Below are 24,253 nucleotides of genomic sequence, written 5' to 3' on the forward strand. Positions count from 1 at the left end.
TCCCTTGGAGAAGGAAAAGGCTACCCACTCTAGAATTCTGGCCTGGAGAATTCTGGGTGGCAAAGAATTGGAGCGATTTTCACTTTCACTTTCAGAGGATCATTTGGGTTTCCGTGGTGGCTCAGATGATAAAGAATCTGCCTGCAGTGTAGGAGACCGGGGTTCGATCCCTGGTTCAGGAAGATCCCCTGGAGAAGTGAAAGGCTACTACTCCAGTATTCTTGCCTGGAGAACTCCACGGACAGAGGAGCCTGGCGGGCTACAGTCCATGGGGTCACATGACTGAGCAACTAAGCACAGAGGATTACTTGGATGCATTTCTAAGGTTGGTGATGGAAAGATGTTACTGAACTATTCTACTCTATCTAGAATATCTGCCTGGTGACTTTGCAGTGTGGGTATCTTATCTTTCAGAAGAAAGCATTCTTTTTCATGCATTTGTTCAGTCGCTAAGTCGTGTCCAACTCTTTGCGACCCCATGGGCTGCAGCATTCCAGGCTTCCCTGCCCTTCACTATCTTCTGGAGTTTGCTCTAACTCATGTCCATTGAGACAGAGATGACATCCAACCATCTCATCCTCTGTTGCCCCCTCCTCCTGCTGTTGACCCTGAAACCTTTCACTAGAAACACCGTAATCTTTCTGCTGTTATGAGACTGTCCTCTAGGTGGCGCTATTTATAGCTCTCTGAGTCTCCCAGGGCCCGCTTGCCTGCCTTCCCCCAAAGCAAGGCCACTTTTATTCCTTGGTCAGCCAGCTTTGCCCAGCAAGCACAGAACAGAGGAGCTCTTTCCCAGCTCTTGTAGGAGCTGCAGTGCTTTAGGCGGACTTCTGATTGGTCCTTCAGGTAGCCATCGTGTGCCTACCCATATTTCTTCAGGTTGCTTTGCATGGTGGCTTGGATAACTGCTCCTTCTTCCCAATTCCCTCTAGCAAGTCATTCTCATTAGGAGCCAGGGTTTCTCACTTCACATTGTTGTTTTATGCATGCAGACTGCCTGCCCAAATAGATCATGAAGGCTCTAAGGGCTTTGTATGCCTCAGGCATCTGGCATAGGGCACTGCTTGTGACAGGCACAGTCTGTGAGTTGTTGATGTAGGTTCTGGTATTGTGTTTATTCATCTCTTACTGAGTATCCATTGCAGGCTAGGCACTCTTTTGGATGCACTGAAAACAGTTATGAAAGATAAGGCCTCTACTTTCAAGCAGCTCTCAATCTTGTGAAAGAGAATGAGACAGAGAAATAGACAGACAGTGGTATTACAGTGGTGCAGTGCGTGGTGTGAAGCAGCCATGCTAGATGATTCTGGAAACCGGAGAAGTGCTTTTCCCTCTCTGGGAGCATCTTTTGTGAGTGTGGTTGTGGCTTTTTCATTCTTTGACCCTAGCATCAGTCCTGGAGACTGAACTGTGCCTTTGACTGTTTTTCTTTGCCAGTGCCTAAAAACAGGGTTACATGACGGTGGAGGTAGAATGCCACAGAGGAGATGAGTTTCCATTTTCCTCTGTTCACTGCTCCTAGGGTTTTGTGGTTTGCTTTTCAGCCATCAGTAATTGCCTTCGAATTCTCCAAATGGTTTATCTTCTCACTGTCTGTCTGGGGGTGATTTGAAATAGCAGATTTAATTTTAAGTGGTGTAGAAATGTATTTATTGAAAACCTATTCATTTCAAATGTCCCCTTTCCTGTGAAGTCGTCTTCAGTTCTCCTGAACAGAAGGATCCCTTCCTTTTTATACCTTTATAGTGTTACTTGTATCCCAACTTTAATACAAATTGATTTCATTTTCTTTTATTGTAAGTGTTCAGAGCTACATAATGCCCTGAGACTTCAAGCCTGTTGAAGACAAGGACTATATTTTATTCATCCTAATATCGGTCTTCTTGCACTTTCATCTCAGTTATTTACATATGGTAGGCAATGAATACATTTGTTGATTTAATGAACTAAGACTTTGTAACATGATTCACATTTAGTTGACTATTTTAGCATATTTGCTTGTGGAATACGGTCACAACTTCAGTAGTTCCTACATGGATTTTGTTTGCGTGATTTAGGTTATGTGACTATTTGCTTGGCAAATGCTTTCCAGATACACATGCAAAGGTTTCTGAATAGATCTGGGCTCAGACTTGAAAATTTCCTGTTTCCTTATTGACACTCATATATGACTTTATCATTGTAGAGTGTTGGTTTTCCTTACTTCCCAATTTATTCCCAGTGCTTGAAGGAACATCCTCCTCTTTATTTGTCTAATCCATTCAAATATCTACTAAATGCCAAGGACTGTCCCTGATGCTAGGCATACAGGGGTGATAAAATAGACTCATTGTTCCACAATATGTTGAAACAATTTAATTCTGTTCATCAAAAAATAGCTCAATTCAATCAAAATGGAGTACCTGATAGTGTTTAAGAGCCCAGGCTGGGAGACATTTTCAAAAATCTTAGATCTTTGGCTAGGAAATCAGACACTTACTTGAAGATTCCTGACTTTTACTTGATTTTCTAATGTTTTCCATCTCTCTGCAACTCATGTATAGACATATTTAGAGGATGCAAACTTATAATTTTTTTCCCTTGATGCCATTTAAAATTTTGGCATGTTGAATTTCAATGTTTAATTAGTCAGTTAACTTTAAATTTTAATTTCACAGCATTCACATAAGGGGGTGAAGCTGGTGAAGTCTGCCCTTTCTGCTTTCCTAGCCAAGGTGAAATTTAATTATAGTCGATTCTTCTCCAGGTTCTGCATCCTTGAATTCACCTAAGGGCAACTGCATTTTCTAGGCCAAATATGCTTTAAATGGGAAGTCTAAAATATAGATCTTACGTCTAGAGGACTTGTTTGATCTAAGTCATGGTATGTGTGTGTCTAGGGGTGGAGGTAATGGCAAATGAAAGAAGGCAGTCACACACCTGTCATCTGACAATCCTATATGCACTCTTGACCTGCAGTAGTAGTAGAATCATGCCCTCATTTTCCATTCTGGATCAACAGGTTCAGAGACTTCTCAGAAACAACATAAAATGGGAAAAACGGATTCCTTTCTTAAGATACAATTTCCTCTGAGGTTCCATTAAGGCAGAAAGCAGTATGAGTTACACCTCTTGTAGCTATTAGATCAAATAAAATTTGAAAGAGCAAGGATTTTTGTTGGCTGTCATGTTACAACAAAATATAAGCAAACCACATTTTAAAGGAAACTACCTCAATTGAAAGTGGAAAAACAAAATACCAGAATGGAATTTTGCTGTGGCGATCCTAGTTTTCCCATTTTTCTTTCATTTTTTCCTTTATCTTTATTTCACATTATTTTGCATTTTCTCATAAGTCATAATTTCATCTCGGTCTAGAATGGTGAAGTCGATTTACTTGGCTGTTAAATATCGTGTGCCTTTTTCAAAAACGACAGGAGAGCTTGTAAGAAGAAAACAAAAACAACTCCAATGGCATAAAAAGTTGGAAGCTAGCAGGAGGCTCTTGGAAACTGGGCCGCTTTATTTTTCTGCTCAGGATTTAGATTTTTCTTTTTCTTTTTTTTTTTTTTAATGATTTAGATTTCTGTCTCCAGGAACTTTGCGGATAGTTTCACCTATTAAGTCTCCCTTGCCCCTCTGCGAGACAGTGACAATTCCGTGTCCTCCCCAGTCGCACTGCACAGTTGAGTGTATATTATTTTCTACTACTCAACTTGGATCAGAGGTGACGGGACATACTTTCTAACCGAATGGCGTTTTAGAAATAGGAACGGGAAAGAACACTGAACTAGGCGAAGAGCCGCCCCACGGATCTGCTCCGCGCTGCAGAGCGGCAGGCGGGAGGCGCCAGCGCCGAGGCTGCCTTCGGGGCAAACGGACGGGTGTTCGCGGGGCGGCGAGTGCCGGGGGCTTACGGGGCCGAGATCCCCGCCTTGCCGGAGAAGCCGCGGCTGCGTTCCGGAGGCAGTGGGCACTCGGCTGGCGGAGGCCGCCATATTCCCGGTTTACCACGCCCGGGCGGCGGGCCGGCAGCGGCAGGTTGGCGGCGGCCCCGGCTGCGCCTCGGCGACCCGGCCCCGCCTCCCGCCGGGGGCGGCCGTGACCGCTGAGCCCGCGGGCCCGACCGAGGGCGCGGGAGCGGGAGGCGCCCGCAGAGCCCGAGGGGGCCGGCTCAGCGAGGGAGCGGCGCGAGCGAAGCGAAAGCCGCACTGGGAGGCGCGCCGCGGCGGCTGCGAGCCCAGGAAAGCCTTCCAGGAGGGGCCGGGCGGCACCGCCTCCCTCTCCCCTCCTCCCGCGCCCGTCCCCTCCCCTCCCTCCACCTCCTCCCTCTGCCGCCGCCGCCTCCCTCCCGGATCTGTGCTCCAGTTCAGAGAAAGAAGAAAATGTGTGTGTGTGGCGAGGGGGAGGGAGAGCACTGAGCAGCCGCTCTGCGCCTGGCAATCGGGGCCGGGGGTGGGCGTCTGGCGGAGGCGGAGGAGCGCGCGGCGGCCGGGCGGGCGGGCCGGCGAGCCGGGTTTGCGCGCGAGCCGGGCGGTGGGCGCGGGCAGGGCCGAGGGCGCCCGGGAGCCGTGTCAGGCGGCAGCTAGGAGCCGGCGCGCCAGGCGCGGGGAGCCGTCGGCGACCGCTTGCTGCGGGGACGCCCCGGTGGATGTGCTCTCGCCGCCGGGCGCACGGCTTAGGGGAGCCTCGGCGGCGGCGGCGGCGGCGACGGCGCGGGGGGCCAGGCGGGCCGCCTGTTCCCGGGGAAGGAGGCGCGGGCGTCTGAGCGAGGCCGGGCGCGGCGGCCTTCCCTAGCGCGCCCCCCAAGCCAGCGCCCGCGGCCGCCTCCCGCGCCGGCCTCGCTCCTCCCGGCAGCCAGAGCCGCCAGCAGCCGCCGCACCCCCGGCCCACCTGGTGGCTCCGGTCGTGGCCGCGGCCCCCGCGGCGGTTCCCCGAGCTCGTCCCGGACGCGCGCCCGGGCGGCGGGGGCTCGGCGGCCACCGCTGCCTCGGGGGAGCGAGGGCGGGAGGGTGTGTGTGCGCGCGTGTGAGCAGGGGGTGCCGGCGGGGCTGCAGCGGAGGCACTTTGAAAGAATGACTCTGGAGTCCATCATGGCGTGCTGCCTGAGCGAGGAGGCCAAGGAAGCCCGGCGGATCAACGACGAGATTGAGCGGCAGCTCCGCAGGGACAAGAGGGACGCCCGCCGGGAGCTCAAGCTGCTGCTGCTCGGTGAGTACCGCCGCGGCCGTACGCCGCGGGCCCTCCCGCCGGACCTCTGCGCCTCCTGCCCACCACCCCCAGTCCCCGTTCTGCGGCCCCGGCCCCAGGGCGCGGGGCGGCTTGCCCCTGCCCTCCCCGGGCGCGGCCCCGGCCACTACCCGCACCCTGAAGGGCGCGCGCGCGCGTGCAGACGCAGGCACGCGCAGAGGGGTCGCGGCTGCTCTGCCCAGGGCCTCGGCTTGTCCCTTTCGGTAGCCCTGAGGGCTGTGCACTCGGGGTGCGCGTTTGTCTGCTGTGCATCTGCTGAATGGCAAATCGCTTCGGGGAGAAGCGCGGGTGGGAAGGTGGGCAGGAGGGTTGAACTTCCAGTGTCGTGGCCCTGGCGCCCGGTGGGGTGGTGGAGAGGAGAACTGTGTGTGCGTGTGGCCTTAGGTGTCAAGCGGAGCCAGGGCGTGCGGTGGGGTGGCCTGTGTGCATCTTTTATCAGTGCTTTTAGGGGTCGGGAGCGAATGGTGGAACGGTGAGCAGACTCGCGACTGGATTCTCCAAGGAGTGATGATGAGGGAGCCGAGTGGTTGGCTCTCTGAAGAAAGGGGGCTAACATATTCCGGGAGCGGGGAGGTGAGCATATATGTGTCACACGAGTGCTGTTCTCTAGCCACCAGACCACCTAAAGGAGGGACCCAGAAGAGTTTCTTAATGGTGACAGGCGTGATTCTTGTCTCCACCATCCCTTCCAGATAAAGATGAGGGATACGGGAGGGTTGTGCTGTGTGGTTGTTGACAGCGATGGGTATCTTTTGTTTAATGTGGCAACCCAGATGTAGGCCTGAATTCACAATAGTTGCCAGTACAGCATCTCAATTACTCTCATGGAATCAAATAGAAACCTTTTGTTTAAAACGGACAGCATTTTAGTATCTTTGGAATCTGGGCTAGAAGGAAAACGGGAAGTGAACAGCAAAAAATGTCCCTTTAATCTCTAAAAAATAACCCACTATTCTGCCTTCACATTAGGTTAGCAAGAAAATGCCATTTCTCCACTAGGAATTTTATTGATTGTTATCTCTGGGAGAATGTTCAGAATCAACGTTCAGGCCAGCGCGACATAACTCTGAGCTATTGTGTTAGGAAGAACAGCTTTACAGTAACAGGCCTGAAAAATGTCTGCACTCGTGTTCCGGATATTTGAGTGTATAATAAATAGGTTTCTCAGACATTTCTGGAGGAGAATATTGTCAATTCTGATTTGAGAAGCATGCATTTTCCTTCTTATCTTGAGCATTCTGTCTCCTGGTTCAAGGAACCAATTGCCTTTGGGAGGGAACTGCTATGTACTGGATCATTTACAAGAAGGAACAAAACATAATGATCACGAATAGTTACAAATGGTTAATTCACATGCCATGCTTAATGTCTTCATTTTGAAACCAGATTAGATAAATGTGCACATTTATAAAGAACAGAAGGCAAACCCTGGATAAAAGGGGCGGGCTTTAGGGAATGAAGCCAGGGAAGGGGAAAACTGCAATTGCAAAAGGAAGATCTTTTTATTTTTTATGTTTATTCTCTTTTTGAGCTACTTCTCATGGCTGAAAAGGTGTAGTTGAATGTTTTCTGAATTCCCAAGATTGAGAAGAAACTAGAGTGGGTAGGAGACACGAATGGAGTTTAAGTGAATGATTAAGGGGAAAAGCATGTGTTTTAGAAAGACTTGAGGATGGTTTTTCTTTTTCTTTTGCCCTGTGCAGAGTTTGTTTGTTTGGCTGTGAATAGGGCATTTGAGGTCTCTTAGGCCAACCCCATTGCCTGACATGTGGCAGCCCTGGGTTCCTAGCAGCTGAATTAGAGCTCAGGGAATTTGTCTGTCTGAGGGCCTAGGTTTGAATGTCTAGAAGGAGGACTTTGGGGGAAATACTCATAGATGGATGCTTAGTTACATACTGTGGACTTAAGTAACATATTATGCTTTAAAAAATGAACTTGGAGATAATTTTATAAGGACAAAAACTAAAGTAAAACAATTTTACCACTGAAGTGGTAGTGTGGAGAACTTTCTTTGTCCCCTTCTTATTAGATTTTTGACTAAGGTTTAATGCAGCCTCACCCCAGCCCCCTAATATGGCCTATTAGAAGTGGTAGAAAAGTAGGACATCAGTTTAGCACCTACATTTATTAGCACTTTAAAACTGTACAACTTTTTGTTAGAAACCCAATCCCTAGACATCACGTAAGGTTTACTACAGCTTCATGTTCTGAGTATGTTGCTTTTGTAACATAACTACTGCAGTACCTATACTGTGTAGCCAGTGATGTATACTCACTGTAGATTTGTGTGTGTGCTTGTGATTTTTGAATCCAGGAGAGGAGTGATGGTTGATTTGAATCAGGGAAGGTATCAGAAGGAGTTCCTTTTGAGGAATGCCTGATGTGCTGCTTTGATGAGTGCACTGAATCTTCGTTCATGAGGCCCTTCAAAAGATTCACCAATATTTTTAACTACTTTATTTAAATTAAGGGATCACCATTGTATTTAAATGAAATTCAGTGTAAAATTATTTTCAAAGTAAATGTTAGTTCAAAGCATGATGCCATTTTAAGGAAAATGGGTGTATTTGGCAGGAGCCCCTTGTTAGTTCACATAATTAGCTAATTTTATATTGTGAAGAAATTAACAAGAGAAAATAGTGGTTACCTGCCTAGATGAAAGCATGGCAGTGAAATCTGGGCTGCCTTGATACATATCCAGCAATTATGCCAATATGTTTCAAATTCTATGATACTTACTTATTTTGATGCTTATTTTTTAAAAAGTGAACTCAGAAACCTACTGTCATAAAATATATTAAATTTTGAATTGTTTTCTTTATTCATTTTCTGAATTCATTTATGTTAGTATTTATTTTCTTAGACAACTCAGAAAACTGTTTGTAGTCTACATAGGTAGATATAGATATACAAGAGAATATTTTAATCTGAAGTTTTTATATACTTCTTAGATGTAATATACATTACTTCCTTTAATTAATATTTATAAATATTAACTAAATATTTCTATTGGTGGTACGTAGGTCACTATTTAATATAATCTGTCTGTAAGTCTTTATAAAACAAGTGCCATTGAATACCTGCTTCCGGTCAACGATATTCTTCTGAAAATTTCGGCTTCTTAAAGATACATTTTTTTCTCCCTTTTAACATGTTCTTCTTTTACATGTTTTAAACTCTTTACTCTTCAGATCTTAATCATCAAATAGAAAGATTTAGCAAAAAAGATTTTGCTGTTTTTTTATTGATTGGATTCCACTTACTGAAGAGGCAAAGTTTAGGCCAGTTTTAGATGAAAGAATATATGTTCTTGCTCTTCTAACTGAATTACAAATGTGGTTGGAAATTTTTTTCCTGTTCTAGACGGGAAGCTTAGGAGGGTAGGAACAGATTTCCCTGTTGCACACTATAAAATCCCAGCTTCTAGCACAATCTCTAACTCATAGAGTGCTCTCAGTAAGTATTTATTAAGTAAGCTTCTTTATAACCTAATAGAAATTGGGACCATAAAACAATGAAGACATTATAGCGACATGGAGAAATGTGGAGTTTTTATTCTGTGGCAGCATGACCTTTGAAAATAACTATGTGTAACTCTGAGCCAATTGATTACAAATTAGTTTCGGGATTGGAAGTGTTAATGTAAGATGTTTTATCGCATAGTGAACCAGTGTATTACAGTTCTGTGCTGGTTGCATTTGGGAATGATAACAATCATGTTTAAAATATTAAAGTTTAAAGGAAAAAAAAAATCATACCATGTCTTGATTACTTTTTTTTGTATAGAAGCTAGCTTAACCCTCTCATCTTTTTGCCATCTACTTTTCTCCACGACACATTCAGCAGAGTGAATTTTTAAATTCTCTAGAGCACAGGTGGTGGTGACTGAAGAGATTTTTGCAATTTACCTATATATAATTACATGAGAAGAACCACAGTGGTTAACTTTTAGGAATTGTAGAAAGAATGATTTTAATTTGAGCAATATACATTTGTACTGAAAACCAAACAGTTACAGAGCAGGAAGGTACCTGGAAGGTTGGGAGTGTTCTGACAAATTTAGCATATGTGGAGAGTTCATTCACACAGGTCTGGGTAAAAACACCCACCCCACCACCCCTCTGTAGAGTTCACTGGCACAAGGATGGGGGTGTTGATTGCCCAAGTTAACCTAGAGGTTAGTGGCTGTCTACGATGGCTACTCAGAACTGCAGAATGAAAGCTTCCTTCTAAGCAGCCCTAATAACAGAATCTCCCTGGAAATACCATAAAATGGTGATTATGAGGCTGCTTTAAGATCAACCAATTTTATTTTTGCTACTCTTTTAGTTTCCAAGTGTTGAATATGTTTCTAAACGTCAGGATTTGTTTGAATGCATTTCCTCTTTTTTTTTCTTTCCTTATTTGTTTATTCTTTTTTGGAAACCAAGTATTTATAGTTTGTATCTGAAGAGTGAAGTGGCAGCGGCCCTCATAAAAATAAAAACTGGAGCTCTGACCAAATAACAAAGCCTTCAGAGTAAGATTTTTGCTTTGAACCATGTAGATTCATTGTCTGAATCTGCCATATAACTGCCAATCTCGTACTTATGTATTAATATATTGTTTCTTCATATGGGAATTTTGGGGGCAAATTACAACCCTACTGAACAATGAAGCTATCTAGTATATATCTATTCATGTATTTTTAGGTAAACTTAGGAAGGAGAATCAGAAGAATAATTTAGTAGCCATTTTGTTACAAATAAATTTTATAGCCTCTTTTTCATTAAAAATATCAAACAACCCAGCTGCACTTTATATGAGATGGCTTATGTTCAGTTTTCAGAGATGCCTATTAAATATAGTTATGATTTTTATTACAGATGAATTTTTAAGGACCTTAAACAGCTTTTGCAGTTGTGAGACTGCGTGCTATGCTAAACTTAGCAGTAAAAAGGAACACATTTTTCTTCATGCTCCAGGCAAACTTACACTTGAAAAGAAATGAACAAGATTTGCCAAGGATGATTTTGATTCCAGCATTCATATTAGTTTTTCTTTAAGGGGAGGTTATTAGTTCTTTTGGTATCAATGGAAGTGTGGATTGAGGGTTATAGAGGAAAAATAAGAGAGCTCAAAGGGTACATCTTGAAAGAGAGAGAAGCCATTTTAAGAAGGTTAGGATTGCTTTCTCCCTCAGAAGGTGGAGAGAATCTGTTTTCTCCAGACTCTCTGTTTTGGGTTGAGGGAAATGCAAGTATTTGTAACAGCAAATTTTAAGTCTAATTTTCTGGTTGAAGGGGGAGGGCAGTGACTTTTCAAAGGGAAACTTTTATAATGGCTTTAAAGCAATGTTATGATCTCTGCAGAATTAATCCTAGGGAAGTGTGAAATAGTAATAGAAGGAAAAATGTGTGATTGTTGGTAATTAAATCTGTGGCACTGACTACAGTAAACAGTGAGTGTTTTCTCGTTCTGCCGGATGGAGTACCATTAAAGAAAGAGCTATTCTCAGACCCAAACACTATTTTGTGTGAACAGCTGTTACTAATAAAATTATAGGCAGTTGTTTGACAATCACCTATGATTTGTTACCTTACCGATATGTAAAAAACCTGTCTGATTTCTTATCTGCCATGTAATAAAAAGGAATAAAAGGACCTAAATATTCTGTCATAAATGAGTTCATAAATCTTAGGTGGTCATGAATCTGGGCTTTATAAACAAAATAAACATCCACATCAGTGTTGAGAACCAAAGACTGAATTTGAATTTGCTAAATAGCTCTGGGGTTGACCTTTATACCTAGCCATAATTTCTGAAATCAGTGCAGAATATTTTGTTAAGAGCCTAATATTTCAATTTGAAGAACGAAATTATTGTTATTTAAAAATAGAGTTATCAAGATCTTCAGATTCATTTATTTAACAAACACTTGCCAGTTTTGGGAAAACAAACATTTCCTCTAAAATTTCTTTCTTTTCTTTTTTAACCAGATGTACCGTAAGAAAGAACAGTTGCATACGGAATGCTGGTCAGATGAACAGATATTGAGCACCTACTGTGTATAAAATAATGTGCTGTGTGACACACCCTTGTTGCTTATTTGCCGGCAGGAAAGACTACAAGCAATTTTCACAGTTCTTGTTGTTTTACAGTTGACGCCCTCAGCCTGACATGTCCTTCTGGGTGTTATCCTTCCTGGGGCTGGCTTTTTGATTGGCTCTTAATACAAAGAAAAAGACAAAATAATCTGAAGGCCATTCTAGAAGCTTCCTGGGGATTACACAACTGGGGAAGCAGATGGTCTTGAGAATTTGAACTCCTGAGTGATATATATTATTTCCTCGGAGCCAGCATATCTTTCTTTTGCCTTCAACTCTGGGAAACTGTTAGTGACCACTTGCCCTGTGTTTCTAACTCAAGTGGAAGCTGTATGTGTTTGTTAGTTGCTCAGTCGTGTCTGACTCTTTGCGACCCCATGGACTGTAGCCCCCCAGGCTCTTCTGTCCGTGGAATTCTCCAGGCAAGAATACTGGAGTGGACAGCCACTTCCTTCTTTGGGATCTTCCGGACCCGGGGATCTAACCTGGTCTCCTGTGTTGCAGGCAGGTCCTTTACCATCTGAGCCACCAGCGAAGGTACATGAGGACAAAGATAGTGGCCCTGGTTTCTTGGTAGCTCTGCGAAGCACCTTCTGTTGCTCAGTTTACAGTCATTCTGGTATAACTGGGGACTCAGTATCTGGGAACTTGTGGATGTAGGACGATGGGGGCAGGGTGGGCAGCTGGGTTCCCAGAAGCAGAGCAATTGGAGGGAGTGAATTTAAACATCTTGCTTTCTTCTAATGGGTATCATTGATTTGTTCTCCATTTACCACACCTCTTTGTCCTTTTGTGGGCCACTTGGGGCATGGTAAAAGAAATTCTGGTTTAAAGGCAAAGTCATTTTTGTCTCTATGCCTGCTTCTCATTCATTGTCTTAGGAAAATGATTCAGTTGAACATTTTCATAATTGTTGCAGGTTGATAAGTCGATCGTAGTTTATCCAGCAATTTGAATGGAAAACTGTTACACAGGTCCTTTGAAATTTGAAAATTCGACACACCTTTCTTACAGGATTAATTTTGGATTGTGAGCAGTTTGACTGCTTTGAAAACAAAATAGTTTTTTCAAGGAAGTGTGTGATGGATTGTGGTGTGGTCGGAACCAGAATGTTTTTAATGCTATTAGATTTCTGAAACCTCACAGAAGGGAGCAATAATTGATCCACAAATTAAAGAAAAATAGACTTTTTGTCTCTGTTGCAGGAAGTAGATAGTGATGTTTAGAAATATGTTCATGTATATTTCTGAGAGATAGCCTCATGTTTTTTTCCCCCTTTGGAGAACTGAAATTGTGAATTAATTGCCTCTTTCCAAAATTTGATACCCCCCCTTTTTTTTCCAATCATCATCACTTAGTAAATAGTTGAAGAGTTTTTCTTTTGCTTTTTTTATGGTTTTAAATACTTTTTTTTCCACGGTTTTCATTTTTACTTTATGTCTTTTACATTTCTGTTTGGTGAGGAGGTGGTGGGGTGATTGGTGGCTTTTTCCATGTACTTCCTGGTGACTGCTGCTGAGCAGTTGTTTCTAGAGAGATGCAGCAGTCTCATCCACCCGTTACTCAGTCTTCCAGCTTTTTGCTGCAGGCCCCCCAGAAGACCCTTCCATGGTAACCCACCCACCCATCTACTCTTATCACAGCGTTCTTAACCAAGTGCAAGGAGGGATTCTTTAGATTCTCTGGTGGGTGCATTTCTTTAAGATTTAGGGAACTTCCAAGTTGGTGCTTCTTTTAAACATCATGTGGCTGTGAGCTGGTGAGAGGGGAAGTTGGGTGCTTTAATGCATTAAAAGACACTTGCGAATGTGCTTTTAGGAGATGATTAACTTTCTGCAGCAACGCTGTGGTCTGCAAAACAAAAGACGTTATCAAACAAAATGTAAAATTCTCCATTTCCAGAGGGCGGGGACTTGAGATTGGTGTGCATTTACCAGCAGAAAGCTGGCGAGCCCAAGCTGGATCATCTGTCACAAGCCACCCGGTTTCAAAATAAGATGTAGTGCGTGTGCTAGAAGGGGAGAAGGAGCTGGGGTCCTCTGTTGGGTAATAGTGCTTCTTCTGCATTTGTTGAAATGAATGTCTTCACCTCACTTACTTGAGAGCTTTAAAACATCTCTTTCTGTGTTTCTTTCCCCAAAGGGACAGTGGCTTGAGCAGCAGCCTTTGCTTTCATTATACCCAGTCAGTCTGAGTAGGTTTTTTTGTTTTATTTATTTTTTAAGGTAGAGATGCAATGAAATTTTCTTGCCATGTGAACTGATATTTTAAGATCTACACTTTTCAGAGCTCCTTCGTTATATTATAGGTTCTTTCTGCAGATGGCAAATGCAATTTTCCTCTTGTCCTAAAGAGCTGACCCATTTCCTTTGACTTGTTCTAATAATATAGGATGACTTTAATTCTTGTTCCTGGTTTGCCCTTAAAAGAATGCTAGGGTACTTGTTAAGAGTTTAACTCTCTTTTTCTCTCTGACTCTTGTTGAATACCAGTAAATAATCAAAAACAATGGCACCCTGGCTTTGTAAGAATTTATTTGAGCAAACCATGAAATACTCCTATGGTTCTGCACGTTGCTGTAGTCATGAGTATCTTTTCTAAAGCCCATAACTGAAAGGCCGTCGAGAGCTCCTACCCTACCACTCTGAACTAACCCAGGGGTGTTTTGTTCCTTTGTTCCTTTACTGTTTCTATAGAAACCCACAGAATGCAGAGATTGGACCATATCTAAGGGCTGTTTGAACTTTGAAGTTTTCTTCGCTTCCCTTCTGCAGCTTTGGCATCTCAGCCACTTTGCAGCCCCTCTCTTACCCCTGGACAAGGCTCCTGAGACTCCGCCTCCCAGGAGTGATCAGCTACCATGGGAGGCATAGCCAGGTCAGGTGGGCTCCCCCTGGCCACTCTCACTCTCCTCTCTCTTCCCCACAGGCAGGCACAGACAACTCGGAGAGTTCTGGGCCAGAGCTGTGAGGCAACATTAGCGAGTCTGCCTGGAGCTGCCCTCGTGCTGCCTGGCACACTGCTGATAGTTTCACTGCCTTCTCAGGGAGTGGTATCAAAAGCCTCCTTGTCATATCAGCATGGGGCTCTTGCTTCCTGTAGGAAGGGCGACATCCTAGGAGACACGGAGGCTCAATGCTCCTGAGCGGCCCTGCTCAGGCCTGTGTGTGTGTTCTTAGATACTCTTAGGCAGCTACCTTGGACTTCCTCCTCCTCCTCCTTCTCCACTGACATTTAAGTAATGCTTTTCATTTGCTTGCAAGGAATCTCTGCTGCCCAAGTGCATTTCTGCCCTTTTTCAGTGATAGCAGGTTGGCTTTTTGACCCTGAGCACTGGGAGTGCCTCACACACCTTAGTGGAGCACGTTGGGGGATGTTCTATATTTGGAGCCAGTGGGTCCTTTTTCCAGGGCTTTCTAGGAAAGATTTAGAGTTAACCCTTGGATGGACCACCTGTGTCCTTTTCTTCTTCCATTATGGTGTCCATTTTTTCCTTGGGGCTTTCATTGAAACCAGAAGAATAGATAAGGGTTGACCCATTCATACTATGAAGTAAGACATTTCATATTTTTAAAAAATATATTTGTGTGTGTGTGTACACACACACATTGTGGCCTCTGAACTGCTCATAATTGTCATGACCACGATCAGAGAAACTTCCTGGTCTCTTGTCTGCGCTCTGAAGAAAGGGCTCTGTGACTGAAGAAGGAGCAGCTGGACTCAAATCCTAGGTTTGGAGAAACACTGTTACAAGAGCCCAGACCCACTGGAGGTGCCAGACAGGCTCTTTGCATTCCTTGACCCTACTTTCCTCCTGGCCTACGGCTGTCTTATTATCTTATCAGCTCCAGGCTCACTTTCCTTGTTTTCAGATTTGGAATGGGACAGGTGCAGGGAAACAGGAGAACAGCGGCAGGTGAGGGAGAGTGATGGGGGATATTGAGGGGCTTGGCAGGGCAGAGGATATTGCTGCTTGTAGGGGTGGGGTCGCCAGGTGTTCCTTAAGCTATGGAGGAAAGAGAGGAGAGCAGAGAAGAGGGGCTCTGTGCTGTGCCTTGACTTGACCACACCAATCAGGCCAAGCCCGACCAAGGCAGCTTCCACTTCTCAATTCCACTCACTCAACTCCCTACCGAGTTTCTGCACTGTTGTCACATCTGCCATGCCCTTCCTCTCCCAGATCATGGGTTGGGAGATGAGCATGTGTAGAAGTCTGGGTGGCATGGGAGGCGTTTTTATTGCATGCACTCTTTGGGTCCTTTTGCTCCCAGAGGTGGTTAGATAGCTGAGGTCAGACTGGTCCTGAGGAAAACCATTCACACATTAAAAGAAAGAGTTACAACCAGACTTCTCCAAGTATTTTTGTTGTTGTTGTTTTTTCCCTGTTAGCTGGTTAAGGTGATAGAAATGCATCTATTACTGTATTGAGAACTCTGCTAATCTGGTAACGGGTTATTAGGACGTCTCTTGCTTAGGAAATCTGCTTTCCCAGTGGCTTTCTTCTCCTACAGTAGAGTGCCTTTTCAGTTGCCCAAGGCAGTAAGATAACTTGTATCATGAGATATTCTTGCCAGTGGATTCTTGCTTGGGTGGAGTGATGTAATATAGAAGTCATTTGTAATTTTTAGCTGAGAAGGGCACCTGTGTGTTGGTTGTGTTCTCTTAGGAGCCGTTCACATTCTGGGCTGTCATATCCAAGTCCAGGGAGTAGATCATTCAGGGTTCCTAAGTCTGTTTACAATCATCATGCAAAATGGGCTTCATTTGTCCATAATATAATTAAGTGGATTTCTTGATTCAAAATGTAGGCAAATATATTTTGAATAATTTTGAATAATTTGAGAGCAGAGCTAATGAATGCTGAAACAAAAAGATACTTGAAATCAGCCTTTTTTTTTAATTAGAGGCTGATCTAATTCTAATCATTCCCCTTGGATTAAGAGGTAATGAATTAACATACTATTGGCTTCTCTCGAGCCAACCTTGGGCCAGATATGGATTCTAGAGGTGGCAGGACGTTGATGTGTTCAAGGAGTAATGAATGGGATAACCTCTGCACATCCTGTTATATGTTGAGTCACCATCTAAGATGTTGTCTGAAGCACCTTAGAAATGACTAGAACATTTGGGGCATATGTCAACTCTTGTAATGAGGGGTCTCCTTGGTTTCCCATCTTGTGGTCAGAGGAGATACTGTATCTTGCTTAATTAGTTTTGGAGAAATGATTTGTATTTCCCCATCCATATGATTCTTGACAAAGTATTGCATTTTAATGGAGGAAATCATTAGACTTCATTAATAGTTCTTCAGGGAAATCTTAAGTGCAAATACATTTTCACAGAAGTCACCAGATACATCGTTTGAGAAACACATTTTCTGTAGGGCTTTCCACTCCAGACCATGCTTATGATGGGAACAGGGATTCTTGTCTAGGGTTTTTCTAAATCCCTAGAGTCTATCTGTGAATTGCTATTCAAATTACGATGTTTCCTTCCCAGAATTAAAGTGTTATGCATCACTAACACAGAATCACATCATCACACATGATTTATTTTTTCTATTAAAAAATATTCTTTCTTTATGTATCTTCAAGCAGTATGCTACTGCCTGAATTTATATTGCTTTTGATTCTCCTTTAAAAATGAAATAATGAAAAGCATTTGAGAGATATATCCTCTGATGGTATGGTTGCTTAAGGTTTAATAATGAAACAAACTATTGTATTGAATAGACAGTCAAAGTTTGAGTCAAGGAGTACTTTTCTTCCAAATAAGAATTTTCTTACATGATTAAGAATGACATTTTGTTATTTTCATGGCCTTTGAAATGACTGCTCATAATATTTTTTTGTTGTGTTTTTCAGTGTTTTTGAAATTTTATGAATAATGCAGTAGTTTATTAGACAAAATATGAAAAATGTTTTAAAGTTTACTCATAAGTTTAAATGTACCATTCTGATGCAAACAGCATGATTTTTTTGTTTTTTTGTATATTCCTTTCTAGACTTTTATTTTTATGTTTCTTGTATGGATGTAATCATACTGTACAGTTTAACATGTTATAAGCATTTTCTGTGTGCCCGTATAAACTTCATATTAATATTTAGAATTGTTGTATAATATTCTGTGAGAGGGTATATATTAATTAGCTTGCTTACTCTTTTTTTATTTTTTAGCATTTAGGTTTCTCCCAGTGTTTCAATTTTCCAGTAACACTGTAATGAAGTTCTTGGCATACATCGCATTTTTTTAAAAACACACACAGTTGCACACTTTTGTTAGAATAGATAAATAGAACCGTTACTTCTAAGTTAAAGGACATGAAACATTTTACAACTCTTGATTACATACAGCTTAAACATATTCTGAAATGATTGTGTACAATTCGGAACATCATGAACATTACAATAAGATTGTAATAAATTAGTAGGCCTGCACTTAAAACGTGCGCTTATTTGATCACTGCTAAGATTGACCATTTCCTGTATGTTTGTTTCTAGTTGAATTCCTTAGTTTGTAAGTTGTCTCTTCATTTCCTTTGCCTGTTTGTGAACTCTGAGCTTACAATGAAATTACCCTTTTTCATGTTTACTGCAAATAACTTAATCCCCGTCTGTTGTTTTTCTTTTACTTTGTTTTGTATTATTTAATACAGAAGTTTTTAATTACTTTGAAGCCAAATCTGGTGATCTTTTGCTATTCTTTTTTAAAATAAAAATCTTAATCTGTTTTAGATACTCCACAAAAATCAGATTTGCTGTTCTTGTTATGGATGCAACTCAATTGAATATAATGTTTACACATCACTGTTGTATGGTTCTTTTTCTTTGAAAATGAAAATGAAATGCATACACATAAATTTACAGCATCCCAGATTATACAACATAAGTTGTTCTGTATGGGCTTGGCTCTTTACATCTAGTAATATGTAATAGGTATCTTGCCATTTAATATAAATCTTTTGTATTATGTTTATAGCTTTTTGGTGTTGCAGTGTGTTTCTTTGTTACTGGTCCAGTGTATTAGGAAACATGCAGTGGTGCACTGTGGCTAGCTTGCACCTGCTCATCAAAGCCCGTTTTGTACATTTCTTCTCAACTCTGCATTCACTGACTTCTTTTTGGTAGCTTGAAATAGCCATGATTGGGGTATTCATACCACAGAAGTAGGCTAATATTTTGAGTAAGAGCTCTCCCTTACCCACGCCTGCAAAACTAGTTAAAAATTTGCCAGCACACCACTCCTGTATGCCAGCATACCTGACCCCTTGTTAATATATATTTAGTTTGAGGCCATTAAATTTTTTTCATAATCACTGCTCAATATTGTAGGGGATCCATCTTTGTACATTTATATGTTCAGATAAGTTCCTCAAAGTTGTATCATTAGTTCAATGATAGGCTTATTTAACATTTTGATACACATTACCACCCTCTGCCTTTTAGAAGGGTTGTGTTGGTTTATTTCCCATCTCTAGTTTATGTTAGTAACTGTTCTGGCCCATCTTATTATCATTAGATTTTTATTAATCTGATGGGCAAAAAAAATTCTTGCTTTTATTGAATTTCTGTTATAAAGTTTTCAAATTCTTTTCTAAACTGCCTATTTACAAAAATAACTAACAGGTGCCTCTATCTGTTATTTAGTTTAGGTTTCAGGTTTACTTTAGGTTTAGTTAGATTTTTTAAACCACTTTTAGCTTCAACTTTAATAACTGAGATATTTCTAGAAAATTGACCTTTTTATCTATGGAAGAATGGAGTGCTCTAGGATGAATACCTCCAAGGGAGAAAGAAATAGAACTGGTGAGGTTTGGCTGTGTGCAAAATTGTACCGTAATACAGAAGCTTTTGCTTGTAATGAAGTCCAGTTTATATTTTTTCTTTTGTTGCTGATGCTTTTTGTGTCACATATTGCTAAATCCAAGGTTACAAAGATTTACCTCCATGTTTTCTTCTAAGAGCTGTATGCGTGTGTGCATGCTAAGTTGCTTCAGCCATGTCTGACTCTTTGCAACCCTATGGCCTGTAACCTGCTAGGCTTCTCAGTATATGGGATTCTCTAGGCAGGAAGACTATGCCATGCCCTCCTCTGGGGGATCTTCTGGACCCAGGGATCGAACCCGCATCTCTTATGTCTCCTGCATTGGCAAGCAGGTTTTTAACAAGCAGCGCTATCAGGGAAGCCCCAAGAGTTGTATAGTTTTAGATTTTACATTTAGGTCTTTGATGCACATCGAGTTGATTTTTGTATGTGGTGTGAGGTTGGGCTATGATTTCATTCTTTTGTAAGTGGGTATGTAGTTGTAACAGCATCATTTGTTGAAAAGACGTTCTTTTTCCATTGTATAGTCTTGATACCCTTATTAATTTATTTTTGCCTTACTTTTTTTACTTTCTTACAAGGTGGCTCAGACGGTAAAGCGTCTGTCTACAATGCGGGAGACCTGGGTTCCATCTCTGGGTCAGGAAGATCCGCTGGAGAAGGACATAGCAATCCACTCCAGTACTATTGCCTGGAAAATACTATGGACAGAGGAGCCTGGTAGGCTACAGTCCATGGGGTTTGCAAAGAGTCGGACATGACTGAGCGACTTCACTTTCACTTTCCTACAATTAGTATAGGTTTATTTGGTTGTAATTTTAAATTTTTCTTGAAATTCTTAGATTATTTTAACATTTTATTGATTTGAATTTGAAGTGCTTAAAGCTTTGAATTTTTCTGCTTGTTACTACCTAGTGTTCGTATCATTCTTTTATAGACATTCTAAATTTATGATTTTTATCTTTGAACCAGGATTAAGACAGTTTAAAATTTTCCAAGTGGTTGTGATTTTTTTTTTTTTTAGCCCTTGTTATTTATTCCTTGTCTTACATCGTTTTGATAACAGATTGTGGTCTGTATTGTTTTTACTTTTTGAAGTTTATTATAGCCCAATATATAGTCAATTTTTGTTCTGTGGATACATGTATATATTATATATAAAATAAAAGAAATATGTTGTGTTATTTAATTTTACTGCTTACATTTGTCTTCATTTCTCCATTCTTGTGTGATTTAAGTTTCTTGTCAGCAACTGATTTGGCAGTGGTTGGCATATAAACGTCAAGTGTCAGTAAGTGCGTTCTGAATGACTGAAGTGCCTGCTATACATATTTGATGTTCTGATTTCGTTTTTAAGTTCTTCAATATTATTTTTTCCTCCTTATTTCCTTTTTTAAAGCCTCTGACAATTTCTATGTTATTTTATTTCTTTTATCCTATTTCAAACACTTCACATTTCCTTCCATTTTCTTAATAGCAGAGAATGGTTATATTCTTAGTTTTTTCTTCTGTTTCCTAGAGTAAGTCTTCTAGAGTGTTCTCTTTCTTTTCTTTCTGCACGTTCTGTGCCTTGTCTTCATTTTTTCTTAGGAATGCTCCAAATTTTGTCTGGCCCCACTGTTTGTCCAAAAATAGTGTGGGTGGAATCTCATTGACTTCCTTCCCTATTTGTCTTGGGTCTGTGTGTGTCCTTCTCTCAGCACTTGAGCTGGCAGGCTGGAAGATGATAGTATATATTCTATTTTTAGCCATTCAGTTGTTGGAGTGAGGTCGTGGTGGGGTCTGTGGCATCAGGCAGCTTCAATCTGTGGGCTTTGCTTCTTAATTTTGTTGTATTTTACAACCAGTTCCATTTTCCTTTTCCTTTTGGGTGTGCCACCATTCTGATGAGAAATTGTTCTCATTTGATGAAAGATGATGCCTTGCTGTTTGTGGGATTTTTGTTCTGTGCATCTGTTGGGTGTATTTCTCCGAATTCTTAGACCGCTTTGCTCAGGAGGCTTGCTTTCAGCCCTCAGCACTGCCAGGTCAGAGGGAGAGACTAGGATTGCTTGGCTGTACAGTGTCTCTTTAGCCCCTCTGCTAGGAGAGGTGAGTTTCAGTAGGATGTTACCAACTCCTCCAAGTTGAGGGATACCAGGAAGTCTTTCGGAACGTCGGCTACTTGATCCCTCAAACTACACTGTTTGACCAGCAGGAGAGCTGTGCATAGACCCAGCAGATTTGTAGCCTACTTGTATTGCTTCTGGTTGATAAGTCCTTTGCTGTTATTAATGAAGATGAGATTTCTTCTCTACTTTTTTTCTTTTTGTACATTTTGAGGGATGGAAAGGAAGTTGTTGTTGTTGTTTTTAAGAGCACTTTGCCTTCTTTCCAGGAAGTCTGCTTTATGAGTCTCAATGACTGTAATTAACACATGTGAAGTCTTTCATAGAGAGTTATAATTATAGCATCTCTTATATGCTTTAAAGTCCAAGCTTGCAGCCCGTACTTGAGTCACCTCTGTAAGATCTCCCAATTTATTGTTATTTTGTTCTCTTCTGTGTTAAGTGGTAGGAACATCATGCCCCCAAGAGGAATAACTTCTCTTCCGTCATCTGTGTTGCTTAGAAAGTACTCATATACTGGGCTGAAAACTATCCTGAATCAAGTTTCATCAATCCCTTGAAGACACAGGGATTCTCAAAGCCCCTGGAACACATCTACTTTTCCAAATAATTGAAGTTGTCCTCATGACACACCTGCGGTTTGCTTTCTTCTTTATGTTTAACGTTGTGAGTTCTTTCTATCATTTCTCATAAGGCAGGAATAACGTCTTGCCCTTTATCATTCTAGTTGTTTTCTTAAAAAAGAAAAACAAAAAACCCAAGTGGAACCTAACACTTGGTATGTTTTTATGAAGTAAGAGTAGTATCTTTTCCTGAACTGAGACACATGTGACTTCAGAAATCTTTGTCTTTTGTCTAAGCAAATCCCAAGAAATAAAGCAATTTTGAGTACAGAGGGCATCTGTAACTTTCCTCTACCAATACTGTGATGATTCTTATAATTTTTCTTCAGTATAGAACTATTTACTTGTAGCTCTGTTTTTGACTTGGGGTCTTCTATGATCTGCATACCATCCTCCGCATTTTTGCATTTATTATATATTTGCATAGGGCTCTCACCCCATCCCCTGCCAGTTGCTGAGAGCACTACTTTCTATTGAATTCCATTCTGCTTCCGTTGGGAGCATCTAAGGCCAAGATCATTTCAACTTTTTTTCAACATCTAGTATTTCTAATCCTTTCTGTTTCATTCTCAGAGAAAAATAGATGAACCTATCATAATAAGATTTATTAAGAATTACAATAAGACAAGTGTTTTTGTTAATACAGTCAGTAAAGATGTGGAAGGTATTAGATTTCAGATCAGATCCCCACAGTCTATCATTTAGAGTGTGAAAGTGAAAGTGATGGTTGCTCAGTCCTGTCCACCTCTGTGCAACCCCATGGATTGTAGCCTGCCAGGCTTCTCTGTTCATGGAATTCTCCAGGCAAGAATACTAAAGGGGCAGCCATTCCCTTCTCCAGGGGATTTTCCCAACCCAGGGATTGAACCAGGATCTCCTGCATTACAGGTGGATTCTTTACCTTCTGAGCCACCAGGGAAGCCCCCATCATTCAAACCTCCAGTTGATTTGGTTTTACTTTGTTGTTTGCAAACCTAAATAGAACCCAAAGTATACTACCTGAATTTGACCTCAGTATTTAATTTCTGTTGGTATGAAAGGAAATCGAGAAATCAAGAAAAGTACATCTGCTTTTTCTTCCTTGACCATGGCCTGGTCTCCTATCATGGCAGGCAGTCTGGTTGCCCTGCTTCAGTGAAACTCACAGTTCCTGCCTTTGGGTAGATGGGGCCAGTGTGTAAAGTGGTAGCACCCCTGACTCTGCACATTGTGACTGGCCAGTTTTAATCCCTCATCCTAAAGTCTAGATAGCCAGTCAGTTTATAAGGCACATGACGATTAAGGAGCTAAGGAGCATTTTCTAATTCCTTGACCTCTTTGGATTCTAATTTTAATGTAGAAGAAAAGGAATATTTTTGGAGAAACAGATTTCATTTGGTACCTATTTTCTTTACAGCCAAATTGGTTTAATTGCTTTTTTTCTTCCCATAAGGCAAGTAGTTGTTAAAGACAGAAATCAACTTACAGTTCTGTGTACTTTATTTTATAGAATTTGACATCATATTCACAGTTTTAACAGTTGCGTTAAGTTTTCTCATGTAGGAAATTCGATGATTGAGTGTAGTTGTTGTATTCAGTGTGAGTGTGTTTGTGTGTGGGTGTATGAATATGTGGATGCATGCATGCTCAGTCGCTTTAGCCGTGTCTGACTCTTTGTGACCCTGTGGACTGTAGCCCTCCAGGCTTCTCTGGCCATGGGATTCTCCAGGCAAGAACACTGGAGTGGGTTGCCGTGCCCTTCTCCAGGGGATCAACCTGACCCAGGGAATGAATCTGTATCCCCTGCGTTATGAGAAGATTCTTGACCTCTGAGCCCCTGGGGAAGCCTGATATGTGTGTGTTGTGTTTATTAGTCAGTCAGTTGTGTCTGACTCTTCGCAACCCCACGGACTATAGCCTGCCAGGCCCCTCTGTCCATGGCCCTGATACGTGTATGTGAATGTGTAATTGTTTAATATGAAATAAACTCAGTCCTTCCAGTTGGACGGTGGTGGTCATGGTGGGAGAGAAGCTGACAGTAAATTATTCTCTTTCTTTAACAAAAACTGAGAAGAAATCTTGTCCCTCCTTACCCTAGTTTCTTGAGTCTGGCCTGTGCCCATGTGGCTCCCAACCATAGGTTGAAGGCTCTTCTTCACAGTGGGTGGATATTGATTTTGAGGTAGTGGGGAGCCCTTTTTCTAGAACTTTCAACCGAAAAGATGAGTGTGTGACAGTTTGATCATGTCACTTTTCATGGGGCAATCTTTCTCCCTGCCATGCGTGTGTATGCTGGTCAAATACACCTTAATATCATTGTTTTTAGTCTCGCCTTATTGGAAAAATGGGCTTGTTCCTTGTAAGCAGTGCCATCAGGAGTAAGTTTATTTCTTCATTAATTTGG

General features: G+C 41.9%; 1 protein-coding gene across 1 annotated transcript in view; it reads left to right on the forward strand.

Annotated features, from left to right (window-relative positions):
• Positions 1 to 4,107: 4,107 nt before the first annotated feature.
• The window catches only part of GNAQ (G protein subunit alpha q), a 321,612-nt gene continuing 301,466 nt past the window's right edge, over positions 4,108 to 24,253 (forward strand). The window contains exon 1 of the mRNA XM_069576299.1: positions 4,108 to 5,190. Within this exon, the coding sequence (XP_069432400.1) occupies positions 5,055 to 5,190 (136 nt within the window). The 5' untranslated portion in view covers positions 4,108 to 5,054. The remainder of the gene's footprint in view (positions 5,191 to 24,253) is intronic.

The sequence above is a fragment of the Ovis canadensis genome, chromosome 2, assembly GCF_042477335.2.
Source record: "Ovis canadensis isolate MfBH-ARS-UI-01 breed Bighorn chromosome 2, ARS-UI_OviCan_v2, whole genome shotgun sequence".
NCBI classification, from domain to species: Eukaryota; Metazoa; Chordata; class Mammalia; order Artiodactyla; family Bovidae; genus Ovis; species Ovis canadensis.